This window comes from Cygnus atratus, chromosome 1 (genome assembly GCF_013377495.2).
Source record: "Cygnus atratus isolate AKBS03 ecotype Queensland, Australia chromosome 1, CAtr_DNAZoo_HiC_assembly, whole genome shotgun sequence".
Lineage (NCBI taxonomy): Eukaryota > Metazoa > Chordata > Aves > Anseriformes > Anatidae > Cygnus > Cygnus atratus.
In genome coordinates this window covers 45,617,256-45,638,732 of record NC_066362.1, presented here as the reverse complement: position 1 = coordinate 45,638,732, position 21,477 = coordinate 45,617,256, and the positions used below count along the sequence as shown (strand labels likewise).

Sequence of the window (21,477 nt, the reverse complement as noted above, 5' to 3'; positions counted from 1 at the left end):
CGTTCTTCCTGGCTCAGGTGGTGGAGCTATCAGTATACTGCTGAGACAAGAGCGTGCTGAACAAGGTGTGTTTACTTTCTGTCACGTAATGAATGGAAGTTTTTGTAATTAAAGATTTTGCTGTTTTGCCCCTAATTTCATAGAATATCCCGAGTTGGAAGGGACCCTCAAGGATCATCGAGTCCAATTCCTGGCACCACACAGGTCTACCCAAAAATTCAGACCATATGACTAAGAACATAGTACAAATGCTTCTTAAATTAATTTTTTTCACTTTCTTTTTTTTAAAGCAGTTGTATTTTTGAATGTATTTTATTCTCTTTTATGCTGGATTTATTTTCATATCATAAAGTTGGAATTATGATGCAACTGAAGAACTAAATAACAAGTCGTCATTTGCAGAGGGAAGTTTCTCTTCTTTTAAGCCTATGAAGTAAAAAATACAATTGGAAGTTTTCCTAGGTCTTTCTGTGGAAAGAATTACTAACTTTACATAAACCTTTGCAGTTTCAAGTTTCCATGAAAGGAATTATATCACCAGCAAATGGAACCTCTATCAGCTACAGTCAGTAGCCCTCCTTCCTTTTTAGGGTTGAATATCAGGTGTTGTAAAATAGAAAAGGAAGAACAAAAATGTGTTCATAGTCAAAATCTGACAGGGTTATTTGGCTTATGCAGTGCAAAATTCTGAATGCTTTTAAGTGTTTCCAGGTATATTATATCATTTCAGTAATTTTTGTAACTTGAGTATGTTCCGCGGTCTCTCTGGTCTCTCTATAGACTCAGCTCTTCTGTCATTTTTCTGCACGATACTTGGTGACTTACGGGTGTGAAGATACTATGTTGTTGATGCTTGCATATAAAATTGGTGTAGGTTATGGAATTGAATATCTCCCATTTTGGAATGCTGTATTTTGAATTATTAATACCAGAATGCATCGAACATCTTAGGGGACGTGGGTAGTCCATGGGCACCATGGTGATTTTCTTCTGGCATCAGATGTGTTACATGAAAAGGAAGGTATTGAAAGAAAGTTGCCACACAGCTCAAATTGTTTTGATTCTTGAAACTTCGTAACGTTTAAAAAAAAAAAAAAAAGGGCATCTGTACCTACAAAGTCAATGTGACAGCAATCATTTTCATATCTAGAATACCGCAATTTCATATACATATAAGTATTTGAGCTAATTTTGAATATGTAAAAGTTCTGAAAAACTTCAAATCATGCAGGATTGCAGCAAGCACCAACAGGACTTATAGCCATCATAAAATATTCAAAATATGGCTGATGTCCCATGCTTTCTGATTTAAATATTCACTATCTGATATTGTTGACTGTTGAAAACAGAAATGTTTTCAGAACTGCGATATTAGTTGGAGATCTTGTTATTGGTCACTTCACTGCTCAAACCATTAATGCGCTGTACTGGAAAACGTGTGTTTCTTTTGAATTGTGAGTAAAAAGTATGTCTGCCATCCCCTGTGATTGGTTCTTCCCTGCGTTATGTCAATGTTACTGTTCGACTCATCCCACTTGGGGCTGGAACAGGGAGAAGAGATGGACAGAATCAGGAAACGTGTGTTTAGTTGAGTTAGTTATAGGCATTCACCTGCTAACAGTTTAGTGAAACAGGCACCAGATAAAAAATATAAACTTATTTTTGTGTATTGGACTGATTTATTTATTTATGTTAGTCTATTGCTAGAGGTCGTCTTTTTTTAATGAATAATGTGACTGTTCCTGAAGATTTTAATTAAAATAATGGATATAAAATGTGCAGTACTAGAGCATGTGCTTCCTCATGGAACTAAAACTGTGTGTTTTCATATTATTTTCTACTGTTTTTTAACTTTATTATTCATCATGACACTGTTGTAGGAGTATAAAAAGGCTTCAGTTTTGTTTCATGATAAAATTTTAATTCCTTTTTTCTTCAATTGATTTATTTCTGTTTAATGGCCTCCATAGTGGAGATGTAGTCTAATTTTTTTTATTTCACATCCAATTATGTAATTTTGAAGTTTCATATAAATTCCTTAATTTTCTCCTTTTCCATTTGCAGAGGTTGGTTGGAAGAATTCTTTCCTCTATTTTAAAATCTGTTGCATTTCTGGCATTTCATTTTACATGTGAAATGTAAAAAAAAAAAAAAAAAAAAAAAAAAAAAAAAATTCCAAATGTGTTATCTTGTGAATGATCAGGTTAAGTGATTACTCACATGTTCTGTCACCATAAATTCTCTCATGAAAATCTAATTTAATATAAAACATATTGGTTTGGAACATAACACTGAGACAGGGTGTAGTTTAATAAAGTACCACTTGATATATTTAATGCCAAATGAATGCATATCCTCCGAATATTTTATTTGTTCATAGTTAATGTAAATGCTTCCGTCTACTTAAAATCAAGCAATTGTCTGTCTTGTGTATCCATTGCTTGGTCATTCTATAGGTAGACATTATAGCTTATGCGTTACTGTTTGTAAGGTTGGGAGCAGTAGCACAATAATCTTAAAATATATATTCCAGAGTTTATATGCAAACACAATGATTATGACTAGGACAGAGTAAGTAGATAAACATTGATATATACGTAGATACACATTGAAATACTTCTTGCATTGGTAGCATTGAACTGTTGATTTAAAAAATGTGTGCACATATGTAATTGTGTATAGGCTTTGTTTTTTGGATGTGTTATATACTGAAAGATTTTTGTTGCTTATTTCTAGGAAGTGGCTGTTTTTGTATTTGATAAGAAGCTAATAGACAAGTACCAAAAATTTGAAAAGGATCAGATTATTGATTCTTTAAAACGAGGTGTTCAGCAGCTAACCAGACTTCGACACCCTCGACTGCTCACTGTTCAACATCCATTGGAAGAATCCAGGTAACCTGTGGTAAAGTTTAGAACAGACTTTCTTAGTTTTTGTTTTATTGAATAAAAAAAATACCTGGAGCGTTCAGCATGTACATCTGATGTATATATTTATATACATCTCAATATATTTACTCATGTGAGAACGGTATTCTGCCCACCCTCAGATCTTTTTTCACCAAGTCATAGGATGCATCCCTGTTGTAAATCTAATTGATAATCTATTGTGTGATCTTAGCTGTAACTACGCATGACCCTTACAGCAAGAATATGTGGTAGTTCAATTAATTTCACTTTTAAAGAACTCTCTTATATTTGTTTTCCTTTAAAAGGTTGTTCATTCATTTGTTCCATTTATGAGATACTTCATGCATGGGAGATTGGAGACTTTGGGTGAATTGTATCCGTTGTGGCCACATGTGTTTATAAGATCCTCAAACGCCAAATGAGGGAGACAAAATTTGGTGCATTTTTGTAGTGCTTATTTGATTTATGTATGATTGGTCGCTAGGCACAATAATGGGTTAGTCTTACACATTTATTATTCAACTGTAGTGATAACATCACACTAAAATCTGACAAATAAAACAAAGGTTTTGTGTTAAAATAGAAAGCTGATCCTACTGGGGAAGGTCATGAGAGTTTTCAAGTTTTTATTGTCACTCTGAATGTCATTTTGATGTTATTCAGGGAACAGTTAAAGAAGCTGCACTGTACGGCAGACATCAGCCCTTGCAGTGTTCAGTTCCTTTAATTAGATTTGCCTATCCTTCTGTTACTCTGTCTTGGGTCCTTATTTAATTAACTCCTAAAGTAAAAAAAAAAAAAAAAAAAAAAAAAAGCCTTTTATTATTCCCTCAAAACAACAGCAACCAGAGTATGTGTGTTGTGAAAAACACAGAATAACCATTTCCTAGGTATTTTTTATCATCTATGCCTTAACTATAACTAAATGTATAAGTTCCATGGTAAAGCTGAAATTGGATTAAAAATGAAGAACTTTGTCTTTCTGTGCTCTGATTCTTCCTTGTGATTACTCCCGAATGAGTTTTGTAGCCCTAGTTGTGTTAATAGAAGTGGAGGGGATGCTCTCAACAGAATGGTGATGAGGGTTCAGTCAGGGTAGCTGAGGCTTATGAATCAGGGAATTTTAATTTTCATTTTTTTCCCTTCAGAAAGGCAGCAGGAAAGACTTAAGTCACTTAATCTGGATGAGTAGTAAGAGTCTTGCATGTTTCATCAGCCTTATTTTACAAAGAACAAGCATGTTAATCTATTGAGATACAGAAAAGCTTTGTTGTAGATTCATGCTGAGACATTGTGTCTGTGTTATTTTTAAGGAATAAACAAAAAGTTAGGTTAGTCTTCTTGCCTTTAATTTTATTATTCAGAAATATATCTTCATTAGTGGTACTCAGCCTCGTTTTCTGTGTTCATACTGGTGCAATGTTTTAGTGTTCTCATGAAATATTCCTTCTTTAAACCAACAACGTGCACTACCATCTACACTGTGCTTTCTCCAATAAAAAAAATTCAGGACTTCAACATTTGAAATTTGGAAGCACAGTGTTACAACTAGTCTACTTTATGTGTGGAAACTAGCTTCATCTATGCTTTTTAGATACCACTAATACAAAGATCCGTAAACAAGACCTTCAGTTGTTCACGAAGAAAGCAGTAGAACAAATAATTAGGAAAGCAGTCACTTTGCAGGCGAAGTGCAGGTCATATAACAAGCATATTTGTGTGTATCACAGAATCGTCTAGGTTGGAAGAGACCTCCAAGATCACCTAGTCCAACCTCTGACCTAACACTAACAAGTCCTCCACTAAACCATATCGCTAAGCTCAACATCTAAACGTCTTTTAAAGACCTCCAGGGATGGTGACTCAACTACTTTCCCGGGCAGCCCATTCCAATGCCTAATGACCCTTTCAGTAAAGAAGTTCTTCCTAATATCCAACCTAAACCTCCCCTGGCACAACTTTAGCCCATTCCCCCTTGTCCTGTCACCAGGCATGTGCGAGAATAGACCAACCCCTACCTCGCTACAGCCTCCTTTAAGGTACCTGTAGAGAGTGATAAGGTCACCCCTGAGCCTTCTCTTCTCCAGGCTGAACAATCCCAGCTCCCTCAGCCACTCCTCATAAGCCTTGTTCTCCAGACCCCTCACCAGCCTCGTCGCCCTTCTCTGGACTCTCTCAAGCACCTCCATGTCCTTCTTGTAGTGAGGGGCCCAAAAGTGAACACAGTACTCAAGGTGTGGCCTCACCAGAGCTGAGTACAGGGGGACAATCACTTCCCTAGACCTGCTGGCCACACTGCTTCTTATACAAGTGTACTTGTTTTATATTAATTTGCAAAGTAAAAGAATATTCAGATGCTACCTTACATGTTATTAATTTTGCTTCTGATTACAGTTTGACTACATTAAGCATTGCTTCAGTTGGGGGCATGCCAGTTTTAGGCACAGCTAACAGCCTGATTTTACAAGGTTTAACAATAGCAAGAATTATTCATTTGATTTTTCTTGAGTCAGGACAAGAAAAGTACCGATTTAAAAAAAAAAAAAAAAAAAAAAAAAAAAAAAAACCACTTTTTTTGAAGCTCTGTGTGCATCATCGGTGATGTTATCAGAATAATATCATCAGAGTGTTATCAGAATAGAATAATTCAAGCTGATTTATATATTTTCGTAAGATTTTTTTGAAATTTTAAGTTATTTTTATATATGTGTAAATATATATAAAACCTCTAATATAAATGCTTACAATGATTCAAAACCTGAAATAAAACATGTTTTTAGGTTAATACCAAGTCTAATAATGTGTGATATGATGTCTGTATTGTTCTTTGTTTGCAGTCAAGAGTTCTATTACATTTATTTACAGGAAACTTTTTGTTTTTAATCTGTTTTCTCTCTAGAGACTGCTTGGCATTTTGTACAGAACCAGTGTGTGCAAGTTTAGCTAATGTTCTTGGCAGCTGGGACAATCTACCTTCTCCTTTACCATCCGACATTAAAGAATACAAACTTTATGATGTGGAGACCAAATATGGCTTGCTTCAGGTATGGCAATTTTGCATTTAAAATTTTCTTGTGCGTTTAGTATTAATCATCATTTTACAAAGTTTACCTTGTCTGTATATAGTAAATCAAATAATTGCAAAGCGAGAGATGATAGTGGCCTGATCACTATAAGTTTAAGAGAGGATGAATACTAGAGGCTCTATAAGTTGCTGCTATTTTTGCTTATTCTGACATGGAAAATAAGAAACGGAATGAATTTTTTATATTCTATATAAATGTTTGTACTAGAGCTGTCATTCGTGAATCTTTACTTTCTGTGGAGGGACAATAGCTTTCAGGTTTTATTTGGTGAAAATTTTGTTCAACATTGATAGTTAATCAATGTTAGTAATTTCATCTGCTGCTTACCTATCTGTATTTAATTTCCTTCATACATAATTTTTAAAATATAGTCTAAAGTCAGTGGTGAAAAATTCCTTCTCTGTTAACATCAATATAACCATGACCACAAGAAATAAGGTTGTAGACGTGACAGAAATTTTATAAATGTTGTACAGCATATCTAGGGAAATATTTAACCTGAAATAATCTTTCCTTAACAGGTTTCTGAAGGCTTGTCCTTTTTGCATAGCAGTGTGAAGATGGTCCATGGAAATGTTACTCCTGAAAATATAATTTTGAATAAGAGTGGAGCATGGAAAATTACAGGCTTTGATTTTTGTATCCAATCAACAAACCCATCTGAACAGGAGGTAATAGATCTTTATATTTTTCATTATTAAATTTCAGATTCAGATTTTTATCTGAAACCAGGTTCTTGAGCTTGCATGTTAATACAGAATCATTTATTTAATGTTTACCTCTATTTTGTTGGCAGAAAGTTTGAACATACGGTACAGGCTTGAACATATGGTACAGGTCTGGACTGATGCCTTTGGTCATTGAAGAGAAAGAGGCCAGCTTGGCTCAGTAGGCTCAGAATAGGCTAGTGATGGTCTCAGACCAGCTGAAAGTGCCTGTGGCACTTCTGCTCACCTGCAGCATATACAGGAGAATGCTCACGTGTAGGAGTGTGCCTAAATAATTTAGTCTGTAACATCCATTCTGTGCCCGCTTGCTATCTCCTGAAATGAATTCCTATCATAGTTTGTTTCCCTCTTTACAGCAGTGCTATCACATTCACATTACTGGTACTAATTCTAATGTTCAGACTGAACCGCGAGCTGATCACTTGAAGTTACAGACATAGATTCTTAATAGTTTTGCCTTACTCCATTTCTGTTTCATGCATAATTGAATTTGAGTGGATTAGTTTTTCTTTTTTTGCTGCTCGAGTTTCCTATTTAAATTCTATAAAAATCCCTAATAAATGTACTTTTTTTATTTCTCTCCTAGCCAAAGTTCCCTTGTAAGGAATGGGATCCAAACTTGCCATCCTTGTGTCTTCCAAATCCCGAATATCTGGCACCAGAATACATTCTTTCTGTGAGCTGTGAGACAGCCAGTGATATGTACTCCCTAGGAGCTGTTATGTATGCAGTGTTTAATAAAGGGAAACCAATTTTTGAGGTCAACAAGCAGGATATTTATAAAAGTTTTAGTAGACAACTCGATCAGGTATTCTATTTATAAATATTATACATTGATTTTCATATTTGAAAAGTGACTGTTTTAAAGCAGATTTAAATATCTTAAACACGATACCAGTGCTCCACCACAACCAATCCAGTAATGTTATCTTACTTTGCATGCTGTCTTTACAATAAGGAAAAAAAATCCTAGTAAAATATGGAAAATTAAAATATGTGTAGAGGAAGTTACGTGTACCAACTTTATGAACTACAAAGTTTGTTTTTCAGCTGTTTGCTCTGTAACCATGTTGAATGCTGGTCTTGTAGGATAAATGCTTTACCTGTTAGAGTGAACAGTGTTTAACAGAAAGCAATGAATGACCAGTGTAGGACTGGCGAAGATTGCCAAGTTCAGAGTGATTTGATCGATTGGTGTCCATTTAATTACCAGCTATTTTACATTCTTTGTGGACTATGAACATTAGCAGAAGACAGTCAGTTGGAATAGCTGGCATAATGTACATTCATGTGCAAATTTCCTTTGTATCTTCTTTGGGTGCCCGTTGTTTTAATATTATGTAATGTATTTTAATATGTCTAAACAAGACTTCAGATAATAACGTGTACCTCTTTAAAAATACTGCTTTTTGTGTTCTCTAATAACCTGAACACAATTAGAAGTTGGGAACAGGGGGATGTGACCTGACACAGGTAGGCTATTGGGAAACGGAAAGAAAACCGAGGTATCAGAAGCAAATGGATTGTGAAAGGGGAGGAGGGAGGGATATCAAAGGTGTGGGTAGAGAAACCAGCAAGAGGACAAAGTATAGTCCTAATGTATATTGGAAATAGTCATATGCAGGATTTTCTGACTTCATGGTGCATGTGCTTTAATTACTTGTGCAGCTGAGCCGTTTAAGCTCCAGTAATCTTCAGAATATACCAGAGGAGGTGCGTGAACATGTAAAGCTACTCTTAAATGTAGCTCCAGCAGTCAGACCAGACGCAGATCAAATGACTAAGGTAAGTTCATGGAAACTACAGTGGCTATAGGAAAGAGGGAAAATAGTGTTTGACTTGTAGAAACAATAGAGCTATTTTAAAGTTTTTTTTTCTTGTTAATCTTTTGGTTGAAATGTTAAATGTTTTTGAATTACTTGGGAAATAGTAGTGTTAGCTGGTGCCTAAAGTTGTCCTTACTCTAACCTTCGTTAGTATGAAAGAAGTGTATGCTGAAACAGAATTTAAAATAATCATTCAGTACAACAGTATTTTGTTACTTTCCAATACAGTATTTTCTACGATACATTTTATTAAATTCAGTCTTTAAAAATGTACTGGAAGGATTTTAAAGCCATGAAGTGACAAAGAGCAGTGAATTTCAGGATTAACTTTTGGCTTATGATTTTTGTGTATTATCATGTAGTTCCAACCCCCCAGCCATGAGCAGGGACACATTCCACTTGATCAGGTTGCCCAAAGCCCCATCTGACCTGGCCTTGAACACTTCCAGGGATGGGCCATCCACAGCTTCTCTGGGCAACCTATGCCAGCGCCTCACCACCCTCATAGTGAAGAATTTCTTCCTATTATCTAATCTAAATCTACCTTTTTCAGTTTAAAGCCATTACCCATGGTCCTATCCCTACATGCCCTTGCAAAAAGCCCCTCTCCATCTTTCTTGTAGGCCCCCTTTAGGTACTGGAAGGCTGCTTTAAGGTCTTCCTAAAGCTAATGTGGAGCTTTACATGGGCCTTGCTATTTTAAATGAGGTTAAGGTAACCTGTGCACAGTGCCATGATCCTGTACTTAAGACTTCTTTTGGTATGTGATTTAGAATATAGAATTTAAGTCTACGCTTCAGACTAGCTTGAATTCTATGCAGATTTATTTTTTTGTTTATTGCTCTACTCCTATGAGCTTCTCTTTCTGCCTGATGGCAGAAATTCTTTATATGATGTTATATCCTTTCAATTTGCATAAATTTTTCAAGTGAAAACAGTTGTCTAAATGGTCTGAGAGACATTCTCTAAGCATGACAAGACCATGAAGTTTGATATATCCTGCCCTGAAACAGAACTAGCGGAAAGGAGGATTCTTAACCATGCAAGTTTTCAAATGCAGAACATCCCATTCCAGTTTGCGTAGGTCTGGGATAGACACCCTTCTATTCTTTTCATTCAGCTGCCAACCAAAAGCTGAATATTCAGGGATGAATTTTAGATTTAACAAAAATAAATAAATCCTGTCCACATTGTGCATTTGCATCAGTCTTTCATGAATGATGTTCTGTTAGTATTAAAGTTTATTTTCCTTTTTTGTAGACAAATTATTATTTCATATACGAAGTTAATTTATATAAACATGATGTGCATTATTGTGTACTTTAAAATGCTAGGAAAATTGTCTTAATCAACCTTTATCTGTGAATGTTACAGTACTTAGTATGTAAAAATTTACTTTTCTAATCATTAATTGCAGCTACTTTGTTGTAAAGGTTTACTGTGATGCATTGAGAAGGTAAAAATATGATTGTGTATGGAATCTTTGTAGTATTATCAATATTGTATCCCTCCAGATCATAAACGTTTTCTCTTATTTTTAGATACCATTCTTTGATGACGTAGGAGCAGTGACACTTCAATATTTTGATTCGTTATTTCAAAGGGATAACCTTCAGAAATCACAGTTTTTTAAAGGGCTACCAAAGGTTCTGCCCAAGCTGCCTAAGGTATGTCTGTATGATTTCTTAAAATAGTTTAAAAATACGTAGTGTTGTACCATAATGAACTGCCATGAGGTTGTCAGAATTGGAAGGAGATTGGAAAATAATTTGCGGAAATTCGTCTCAACTATCAATAAATTTGGGAACAGGAAATGGCAAATTGTGCTATAGCATGTGTAAGGAATCATTGGTTGCATGTCCTGTTGTAGTTCATCCCACTTTGAAAGGACATTATCTTCTTCCCAGTTATAAGGCTTTCCCTTTGTTTCCAGATGCTGTCATAGCTATTTGAAGTTATCTTGCCACGTTTTCTCCCAGTTTGTATCTAGGATTGCTTCAGCGTCTTTGTGGCACTTTAATGTTGAAGGATGTAAAGCTTCCTTCCCTCAACAGACTAAATGCTTTGCTGTACTAGCAGTACCCAGAAACCTCAAAGGGTCTGTCATTCCACTTTTCTCCTCTGTAGTGCTAGACACTGTCTAGACTGACTCCTTTTCTTTTTGTGGTATTCTTAAATTTATGTAAGACATAATGCATAAATGATGGAAAAGTAGTTTAATACATAATAGAATAGCTGAACTTCTCAACCATCGTTACATTTCTTTATTTTTAATTGAATTCAATTTTGAACTACACAGTGCAAAATTCAGACTTCATCTTTAATGCTATCTTCTTTTTAATTTAGCTTTTCCCTTTGATCAAAAATTGTTGACGTTTTGAATTTGGGCATAGATAGGGCATAGATAGGATAACCACATTGTCTTTAGTGCATTCACTTTTTTTCTGTCTTAAAAACAAATTATGGAGAGGGTCTGTGCCCTTGAGCTGCATATTTCTCTATTGATTTTAAAAGCATTTAAGCTTGCCTAACTCTGCAGTAAACCTCCACATTGTAATTGTCTGTATTTTGTCAGCTGAATCCTACTTGTAGTGGGAATGTACTTGGAGTCTATGGGGCAGTATAGTAGCTTCGTATGTTCAGAAAAAAGTGAGTGATAGGGTAGTGAAAAACTGATATATACATTTTCTGGTGGTAAAAGTTTTTATTTTTTTTCTAAACCAAGTACGTAGAATGAGTTTTCATAATTCATATAAGTGATTTAAAGTCCTGTTTTCTGTACGTTTAATAGCTTTTTATTGTCCTTCATAGGTTGTAGTCTCCAATTGTGTCTTGAGTGCAAACAGAAAAGTAACCAAAGTAGCACAGTTTAAATTAGCTTAAGTATACTGTGAAAATATTTTCAAAATTGAAAGTTGTCTTTTTGGGAGTGGGGGGGGGATTAATATCAGGTTAATACAAAAGCTGTTGAAATGGCACAATAGCAGCATGTTATAACTTGATGTATGATTGTTTTTGTCTCTCAGCGTGTTATAATTCAGCGAATTTTGCCTTGCTTGACCTCTGAGTTTGTGAATCCTGATATGGTACCCTTTGTTTTACCTAATGTTCTACTAATTGCTGAGGAATGCACCAAAGAGGAATATATCAGGCTCATTCTGCCTGATCTTGGTCCTGTTTTTAAGCAGCAAGAACCAATCCAGGTATGTTACAGTTGTTTCAATTACGGTTCAGATTACAGATTTTCTCTTCAGTGCTTCTTCTCTGAAAAATGACTGTTCTAGTTCTCTTCTCTTACCTTCACACAGGTTGCCCAACCTGCTCTGTAATTGTCCAGACAGTCAGTCTTGATTCATACAAAACAGATTTTTTCAGAAAATTTACCTCTGTTCCTGCCTTTTTATTTGGGTTTTCTGAAGGTATATTTGCATTTATACATGAGATTAGATTAGTATAAAGGAAACATTCAATTTTCTACTCAACTCTTACCTTCAGTTGGTTGTAGAAGGTATATTTTAAATCATTATATCACTATTATGGCTGATCTCCACCGGGTTGTACAGTACAATATTTGCACATATTCAACTGGTAACTGAACCGATGTTTTTTTTGCTCGTGTCTGGATCAGTAACACTGGAATCTTGGGGTGGAAGAGTTCAAACTTTGACGCTCTCTTAAACTCTCTTAAAAGTGCTGTTTACTTATGATAATAAAATCATTTATTTGGGGGCTGTGCACAGATTTGCAAACTTTTTCCATCTTACTCGACAAATGTACTGAGACAGTGCAAGTAAAATATGTTTTTTAATTGTTGTTTATATGCATAAAAGTAGTAAGTTATAATTACTGTAAAGGAGCAAAAGATTTGCATCCTTTTTTCAACTCTATGTATGACAATTTTTGAGAATTTTGTTGCTATGTTAGGCATCACACCTCAACAGATAAGAGGTAGCTATGCATTCCTTCTAGCTCACCTTGCTTTAACGCTGGCTGCTGTTACTTCTTTGCAAAGCACTAGAAGGCTTTAAATGTAGGAATGAACAAGTAGATGTTTTATTTCTGTGAAAACCACATCAGAGAACTCCCATTATTCTGGGGAGGGGAGAAAGGGTACAGCTGTATTACCTCAGAATAGCTCAGAAAATTAGAATTTCTTAGTGTTCTTTTTCTTTGGTACATTGTGGTTTTTTGTTTTGTCTTGAAAAAGCTAAATGTCTAATTGACAGGAAGCCAATAAATGTTTCACTTCTACTGTTTCATCCTAAAAGATTACATTGTGTTTTTCTACCTTTAACGTCAGATATGTGAGGCATCCTCTCTGCAAAAAGTTTGTCTCAAGGTTATATCTGGAGCACAATGGGTTTTATATTTATATATTGATATTTTTAATGTGCGCTATGTACTAGATGACTCATTTCACTTTTATTTCTATGGACTTTAAAGTTTGAGAGAGTTTTTCTAAGACGTCTAGGACAGGTTTTCAAAGTCAATATACCATGAATTTGGGGCAAAAAAAAAAAAGTTTGTGGTCCCAGAGAACAGAATTCCAGGTCTGATTGGCAACATCGTGTCTGTGCAAGGCACAAACTTAGAGTTCCTGTGTTGTTTTCGTTTTTTTTAAACTAATGGGGAGGGTCTGTAAGTGTTTCTTCCAAACACCCTCTCAGGATGTTTTAGATCTGTTTGAAGCTTGTTGCTTGGCTTTTGTAGGACACTTGAGTTTGAAGCAAATGTATCTTGGGAGGCTACTGCATTTCAGTATGAAGAAATTGTTATCCAGTGTTCACAGTGTCTTCATATGATGGAATTTATAGTATTAACATTGAATAATTAAACTGTTTGTTCATATCACGCTCTTGGAGTTAGTGTGGAATAACTGGAGTGCTATAAATTAACATCCTAGTACACTTGTATTTTTACTCTGATGCTTCTGTTTATTTGACCTTCAAGCACTGATAGCTACATATTTTTAGACTTAAAAATTGAAATCACTTTTTCCTGTGAAATAGCTGGCTTTTTATTATGAACGTAATACCATCTACCACACTTCATCCATCCACTACAACCCACTTTCTATAAGGAGCCTAGATATCAGTGGGAAGTCAGTCAGCAGTAGAAGGTTGTCTCACCTATTTCAGATGGTTACCTTGAAATGAGTTGCAAAGCTCTCTGTATTGGAGACCAAGTCTGGATGAATAAGACTAGCAGCTAACTTTTGGATGGCTAAGCCTAAGCAAGATGAATCCCACTTTGCAAATGTGCTATTCTCGTTTTGCTTTTTAGTCAAGCTAGATGTGAGTTTTTTCTGCTTTATTTTTTTTCCATTTTATGATATACAATACCAACATGAAATGGAATAAAGCTATTTTATGTCCATGTGGTAGCTGTAATATTCATTTCATCTGTTCCCAGTTTTGATTTCAGATTCACATGGAATGCGGCTTTTACAGGTGGAGTTGTGATTAGATGCTTTGAAGGCAGCATTTGATCCATGTTTTTGGGGGTCTTTAGATTTTTCAGTAGTGATGTGTGTAAAGAATTTCTGTGGGTTGATTTTAACAAAAGACCATGTTGTAAATAGAAACAAGAACGCCCTCCTCAGTCATTATGGCTACTTATTGCAGAAATATGTCTAGAAGACATTTTGTTTGATTTATATTTGCTGTTCTTAAAATGCAATAATATGTCAAAGTGTTTTTTGTTTTCCATGCCTTCAGGCAAGCAACATGGTAAGTGATACCATTTACTGAGTTACAAGAAAACTTCTGAACATTTAATGATAGATGCAATATACTTTAAATTGTAAGTATACATTTCTGGAGTTAAAACTTTTGGCTTCTGAACTGTCCTTCTTTTCATAGATCTTACTGATCTTCCTGCAAAAAATGGACTTGCTCCTAACCAAAACTCCACCGGATGAAATAAAGAACAGTGTTCTACCAATGGTTTATAGAGCCTTGGAAGCACCTTCAATTCAGATCCAGGTATAGCAATTGCCACCTTTATTTAAAACTGCCTGATTTCACATGGAGTAACCACTTAACTGTTGTCCTAATGCTCTTATCCTGGATTCTAACTAAGTACCATAGCAAAAAGTAGGATGAACCTTTATGACACATTACCTGTGCTGCAGAAACTGTGCATGCATGCATGCTCTTACCAGTTAGAGATAGGTGCCTTACGCTGAGGTCCTGCTGATATGAACATCTGTGTTGACAGTTAACGTGGAAGGTCTGCTTTGCTGTAAAATCATGTTAGTACAACTACCTTCCGGTGGCATTTTTACATATATGTATTTTAATTTCTCTTTATGTTTTCTATACACTTCTAAGGTGTTTTTTGTTGTTTTTGAAAATGGAATTTTCCACTAGAAGTGGATTAACTTCCACTGGAATTAACTTCCATTTAGCCAAAGGTATTCAGGAGTGGGAGGGGGGAGATAAACACAATATTAATTAAAGAAGGATTTGGATAAACAGATGTGACTCTTACCCTTGCAAAGCCTTTGCAGTATTATGGAGAGAAGTTTTTGTTTCTACATACTTGGCTTGAGATTTTTCTGCAGTAGCAGTTCAGTTATTCAGGTATTTACTTGCAACCTATACCTAATATTGCTGTCTCTCTTATTTTTTGAGATTGGGCTGAAACTGGGTAACTTTTTTTTTGTTGTTTCTTAAGTATGTTAAATATGCTCTTTTATAATTCAATCTGCTATCATACTGCTGCAGAGCATTATTGATAGCGCTCAAATTTGCTTGACGTTTGTAGAAAAACATTACATTTTGATGACCCTCGTAATATAAGTTGTGGTTTTTGTAAAGGTGCTTTGTGAAAATGCAAGATATTCTTGTTATCTATGTATTTTATTATAAATTTATGAATACTCTTTCAAATACATTTTCCAAGTTCTATCTGTGTGTCATTGTTTTATCATTCTAGGTATTTTTAAGTGAGTCTGCTTAGCTGAACATGATGAATATTTCCGTAAAAGGAAAGCTTGAGAAGACATTTTAAACTAATTTTGACCTTGAGTAATATTAGTACTACTTTTATAATAAACAGGCTTCTTTCTCTTTAAACTTATGTGAAATATTTTTTATAGGAGCTTTGCCTAAACATAATTCCCACGTTTGCCAATTTAATAGATTACCCATCAATGAAAAATTCTTTAATTCCAAGAATTAAAAATGCATGTTTGCAAACTTCTTCTCTTGCTGTAAGTATTCTAATAATTTTATCTATTTCTTAGTCCTCAGAAAATGTTGTTAGTGTTAATTACATTGTTTCTTTCTGCTGTTGTGTTTTCGAAGGAAAGATCATCAATGTGCCCAAATTTCTTTTGATTTTTTTACTTTTTTCAAAATAGTTTACTTCTTTGTTTACTTTAACAATTTTTAAAGTGTTGTTGGCAACTGCCAGCTGTTGTTAACAATACTGTAACTATTGGTAAAGTGTGTTCCAGAGTATTATATGTTAACAGTGTTTCTCTTGTAGAAAAGCTAAATTTTTTGTGAGCAATATGCAATTGTATATTTTCCTTTCATAACACAAAAATTTGCTTTAAATTGTCTTGAAATTTCAGATCTGAAGGTTGTAGTTTCAGAAATGCCTTTCTTCTGAGTTTTGTGTGTTCTTAGGCAAAATACAGTTAAGATTTTTGTTTAAAATTTTTGTTACCATACTTCATAGGTCCGGGTAAACTCACTAGTCTGCCTAGGAAAGATTTTGGAGTACTTAGATAAATGGTTTGTGCTTGATGATATTCTGCCTTTTCTACAACAAATTCCATCCAAGGAACCTGCAGTGCTAATGGGAATTCTAGGTAATTAATATTTTCAACTTTCTCTTTTATGCTTTTGATGTTGTAAATTTCAGAGATTCTTTGTAATCATTGATGATCTTTACATAGTGTGTTGCTAAAAACGTCTATGAAAAACTATTTGTTTCTGTTTCTTCAGTATGTCTCAGTTCGGTTACTTTATGTATTGTTGGTACTTCTGATCACTAGTATATATATTTGTAGACTTCAAGGCCCAACATAGTTATGAGTGTTCTTTGCAGTTCTTAAGCTGTGACACTTTCATGGCCCACACAGTGACAGAGCTTCTTTTCTTGAGAAGAGTAGATAATCTTTTCCTTCTTCGGATGCTGAGCACCTTGCTGGAGCTTTTAAGGTGTAATTATTGGCTTTTCTTACCACTCTCGTGTGTCAGGTGCTATAAATCATTGTCTGTACAAATGTATTGCTCTTCACTGCCGGTTTTGTTAGACTTATTTTGTTGGAGTTTTAAGCAAACATACAGTGCCTTTGCACTGAAATGGAATGTAGTCTGGGTGAGGTTTCACAAAACTGCTAACAAAACCTGGCACGGCTTATTACTTCTAGAGGGGGAGACCTCACTCCCACTTGTGCTTTTCTGGTGCTTGGCTAACTTAGGTTGTGTGATTTTAACAGCCTGAATGGGCTTGCGGAGACCAGTTGACCAGAGTCACTGCCAAGAAAGAGGTGACTGTGTGGCCAGGTGTGGAGGACAGTGACCATTTATCTTACTGTTAGCAAAGCGGTAGACAGAAGACTATTTGCAACAGTTGAATCATACACACAGCAATCCTCGTTAAGCTGTAACATCAGAGTAACAAATATGTGATGGCAAAACTATTTTAACATGCTCAAAATCAGCAAGAGGGCATCTATCTGTAGTAATTTTAGCTGCCCTCTCTTCCTTAATCCGTGATTCTTTGGCTTGCATTTGCTATCTAAGAATGAGGGAAAGTGTATCTTTTACCTCAGTTGTATTATTCTGGAATTCTACTTGGATACTGCGATAAGCGAACCGCCGTTTGGAAATGATGGGTTGAAATCAATTCATTATACTAGGGTCCCCCCCCCCCTTTTTTTTTTTTTGGAATAATAACGCTTTGCATCTTGTGTGTGGTATCCCCTTTAGCCAGCTAACCACTCTGTTCTAATACAAACCATAGCAGATGAAGCACTTTCTGTGCCAGTATGTTCAGTGTTTGCCACCAGAAATGAACTATTTAAGCACACAGGAATCCTCCTCTCAGAAGCTGTATAGAACTGGTATGCTTAACGCTGTATCCCTTGTGCCTGTCACTGTTTCTTTTTCAGTGATTTCACAACAAATAAAATATGTCCCATGATTTCTGATCCTATGTATAACACAGACCCAAACTTCTAGGTAAGAAGAGTCTTTGTAAAATGCAATCAGTGTTAGTTACAGCACCATAATAATTACTCCTAGTCACTTGTCCTGTTAGGCAAGAACACTTAGTTAATGCAGGTTAGTTTCTTTTGGCAATTTGTCAGTTAGTGGTAACTCATTTGCTCATGGTGATCTCTTCAAAGGTACATATTCTTAGATAATTGACCTGAACAATACATTGACTAGTAATACCAGGTTTCATAGCTGCCAAGTATTACTTTGGGTGTTCTCTTGTTCTGAATGTTAGCAAAACATCTTGCTGTAATGTGTTTATATTGTGGATGAGTACTTGCTTCTTATTTTCAGAGAAACAATATGTACTCACTCAGGTGATCAATATACAGAGAGTGCAACTTGGAGTTTGTTCACTTTATTTTCTAAACTTAACAATTTTGCTATTTTGATATTGTATGTCAGGTATTTACAAATGCACATTTACTCATAAGAAGTTGGGAATTACCAAAGAACAACTTGCAGGAAAAGTATTGCCCCATCTGATTCCTCTTAGTATTGAGAACAATCTTAATCTCAATCAGGTAGGAACAAAAATGTTCTGCATGCTTTTACTTGATAAATTTGCAGAGAATATATTTAAACTGTTGTCACAGGGAAAAAAAAATTGCTGTTTGTCTCTTTTTTTAAAAAAAAAAAAAGTAATACAAATGCTTCCAATATTACTGTATTTGCATGCTTAATTTGGTTATTTTCTCAGTGGAGATAACTGATCTAGTATAAAACTTCAAAGTGAATGCTGTCACCTTCCAAATATCCTGCAAAAGCAGTTAACAACTAGCATAATTATAATTCAGATTAAAAGTTAAAGTGCAATCTTAATGTTTCTTCATTTAGTTTTGTATGTAAATGTTGCAGATAATGTAAAAGTTTAGCAGTGTTCCTATGAAATAATTAAGAAATGGAATACCTAATAGGATTTTTCTGGAGGAGGGGAAACGTATCTGGTAGCATTCAGCTGTGCTTTTTGTCTGTTATCTCACTTCTGTTTTTTTCAGTAGTATATTGTTTTCACTGTTTCAGTATACACTCCACTTGTAGTTGAGTATCTATCACAAGGTATTGAAACTGGGTTATAAATAATTTAAAAGCCTGTAGTTTATCTCACATCATATACTGTAAGTTTTATGAGATACTGCCTTTTAAGTTACACGTCTGAATTCTGTCACTGCAAAATCCAAACTTCTTGCATGTTTCTTTTACAGTTCAATTCTTTTATTTGTGTTATAAGAGATATGCTTAATAGATTGGAAGCAGAACATAAAACAAAACTTGAGCAACTTCATGTCATGCAAGAGCAACAGAAGTAAGTACATGTGTATTAGAGATGAACTAAGTAAGCAGAAATTTCTTTTTTAACAAATATGAGAAAACTAGCCATACCAATAAAATCTAGGTAATTCTCAATTCAGTGGTTGAGAATTACCTCAAATAAGCGCAATTGTTAGCAAAGATCTATTAGTCCTAGAATGATAGTGTTATTTTGATATGTGGTTTTATAAAGTAAAATCCTTTACCCTTATGTTGTTCAGTCACAGTTTATTATAGTTCATACTCAGCTCCAGTAGTACAGTTGTGCCTTACATGTATATGCCAAGAATAGTTGCATTTCTGTAGTTGTTGAAAACACAAGCCACGCTGGAGAAACATAAACATAGTGGCAGTGGTAGAAGGCAGCAGTATTTAAATGTTTTGAACTCTTGAAGTTTCTGAGTCAAATTAACTTGAGCTACCCAAAGTCTGTGTCACCTCATTCAAAGGGAGGAACTAAAAACCACGTGAAATGATTGTTAGGAAACCTTTACAAATTACAATATTATAATTTTCCAGTCTTTTGTAAGCATTCTAAATATGGCAGTGCTGTTGTAGCACTTTTTATATGTTATTTAAATGCAGAAGAATTTTCTATGCTGCTGAATTAGTGTTGTGGATGTGACTGTAAAGCTATCTTTTTATAATATTGTATAGATCTTTGGATATAGCTAATCAAATGAATGTGTCCGAAGAGGCAAGATCTAGTAGTACAAGTAATCAGGTAAGAGTCAGTATTTCATTGCATTACTTAGATATAGAAATTTAAAATTTAAAATAAGTCAATATTTACATTATCTTAAATTTTAGCATTTCACATAATTTTGTTTGTGTGATCTTAAATAGATTGACAAGGTATTCAATAGTACTGGAACGGACCTTCTAACTAGTGGGCCTGACAGTAAAGACAATGAGTTATCATCAAAACAGAAAAAGGTATGGGTTTCTTTCTTTGTTCTGGAATTCTCTTATATGTGTCTGTCTACTACAAGTTTGGTATGGTTGCATAAAATGAGTATGTGTAAATATTTACCATATTTAAAGCTTTAAAAGAAAAACTGTTCCTGTATTATACAGTGCAATGCCTACTCACATGTGAAAGTGTACTGAAAAATGTTCAAATCACATCCTTGAATTTCTGTGAAAGCCTTTCCTTAAAAATAGCTCTGCACAAAGTAGGCAAATTAGGATTATAAATTTTCATCACTTTCTTCCTCCTTACAGATATTAGTAAAACTAAAGCTTCAGTAGATCAGGCAACTTTTTTTATAAAATCACAAATGGAGATGAGGATCAAAAATAGATTTTCATGTAGTAACCAACACTAACTTCTAGTGCACAAATTCAAAGTTATGTGAAAAAGAACAGTCAATATGTTAAGGATTGTTAATGTTATGTTTAGGATATGTTAAATTATGCTTCAGTACAGGAAACAAAGAAAAAGCATGACATAGCTTATGCTTGCAGTTAATACTCAATTATAAAATTATTTTCATGGCTATTAACTATTTGAATGCCTTCCCAGATTATATATGTTTTATCGTTTCTATTTCGAATTATCTGAAGCCTTTCCCTAATTTTAGGTGGAGGGGGATTGTCCCTGTTTGAGCGGGGTGGTTGGACCAGATGACCTGTAAAGGTCCTTTCCAACCTCAACCACTCTGTGATTGTGTGATTTTTATGATTTTATCCTTCATTAAGAAGAGTTAAAATCCTGAAAGGCTTCCTAAGCAATCTTAAAATAAAATTCCCTTTCAATTCCACTGTTGGTTGTAGTTCTGTATCAAATACCAGCAGATACTTACATGAACTCAAAAACTGGGAAGACTTTATCTTATGCCCAATATTAAGAAGTCAAAGCTAAAATGATTTTGTTGCGATACCTTTTTATTTCAGATCTGCCCAGAATTTCTCATTATGGTGCTTTTAATATTGTATTTATTTAAGTACTTTTTAGCAATCTATAGTAAGAGATTTTGTGCTTATCCACTTTGTTTTATATAAGTAATATTTTCTGTTCTACCACATATTGTTGAATTGACAGTGCTATTTATAAAATAAAAATAACAATAAATAACCATACTGTCCAACTTAGTGTTAGTACTTTCCCTTTTCAAGGCATCACTTACACTTGAAGAGAAGCAAAAGTTAGCTAAAGAACAAGAACAGGCACAGAAACTGAAAAGCCAACCACCTCTTAAGCCACAAGCAACTGCAATAACACCTTCAGTGAAGCAGGTGAGATACAGCAAAGTATTGTACTGTTTCCATTGGAGCCGTGATGCTTTTTTCTTTCAACTACTGTATGTATTTAGCATTTTTGTCCTGTGAATCACCTTTGTTCCAACTGGTACTACAATGGTACAGTTGAGAAAAACTAA

General features: G+C 34.7%; 1 protein-coding gene across 2 annotated transcripts in view; it reads left to right on the top strand.

Annotated features, from left to right (window-relative positions):
• SCYL2 (SCY1 like pseudokinase 2) overlaps positions 1-21,477 on the top strand; it is a 39,243-nt gene that overhangs the window by 10,727 nt on the left and 7,039 nt on the right. For both annotated transcript variants that reach the window (XM_035551575.2, XM_035551576.2), the window contains exons 3-17: positions 2,737-2,894; positions 5,809-5,953; positions 6,517-6,666; positions 7,310-7,531; positions 8,392-8,508; positions 10,091-10,216; positions 11,576-11,752; positions 14,411-14,533; positions 15,652-15,765; positions 16,239-16,371; positions 18,191-18,309; positions 18,991-19,091; positions 19,754-19,820; positions 19,943-20,032; positions 21,215-21,334. In XM_035551575.2, the coding sequence (XP_035407468.1) occupies positions 2,737-2,894; positions 5,809-5,953; positions 6,517-6,666; positions 7,310-7,531; positions 8,392-8,508; positions 10,091-10,216; positions 11,576-11,752; positions 14,411-14,533; positions 15,652-15,765; positions 16,239-16,371; positions 18,191-18,309; positions 18,991-19,091; positions 19,754-19,820; positions 19,943-20,032; positions 21,215-21,334 (1,962 nt within the window). The remainder of the gene's footprint in view (positions 1-2,736; positions 2,895-5,808; positions 5,954-6,516; positions 6,667-7,309; positions 7,532-8,391; positions 8,509-10,090; positions 10,217-11,575; positions 11,753-14,410; positions 14,534-15,651; positions 15,766-16,238; positions 16,372-18,190; positions 18,310-18,990; positions 19,092-19,753; positions 19,821-19,942; positions 20,033-21,214; positions 21,335-21,477) is intronic.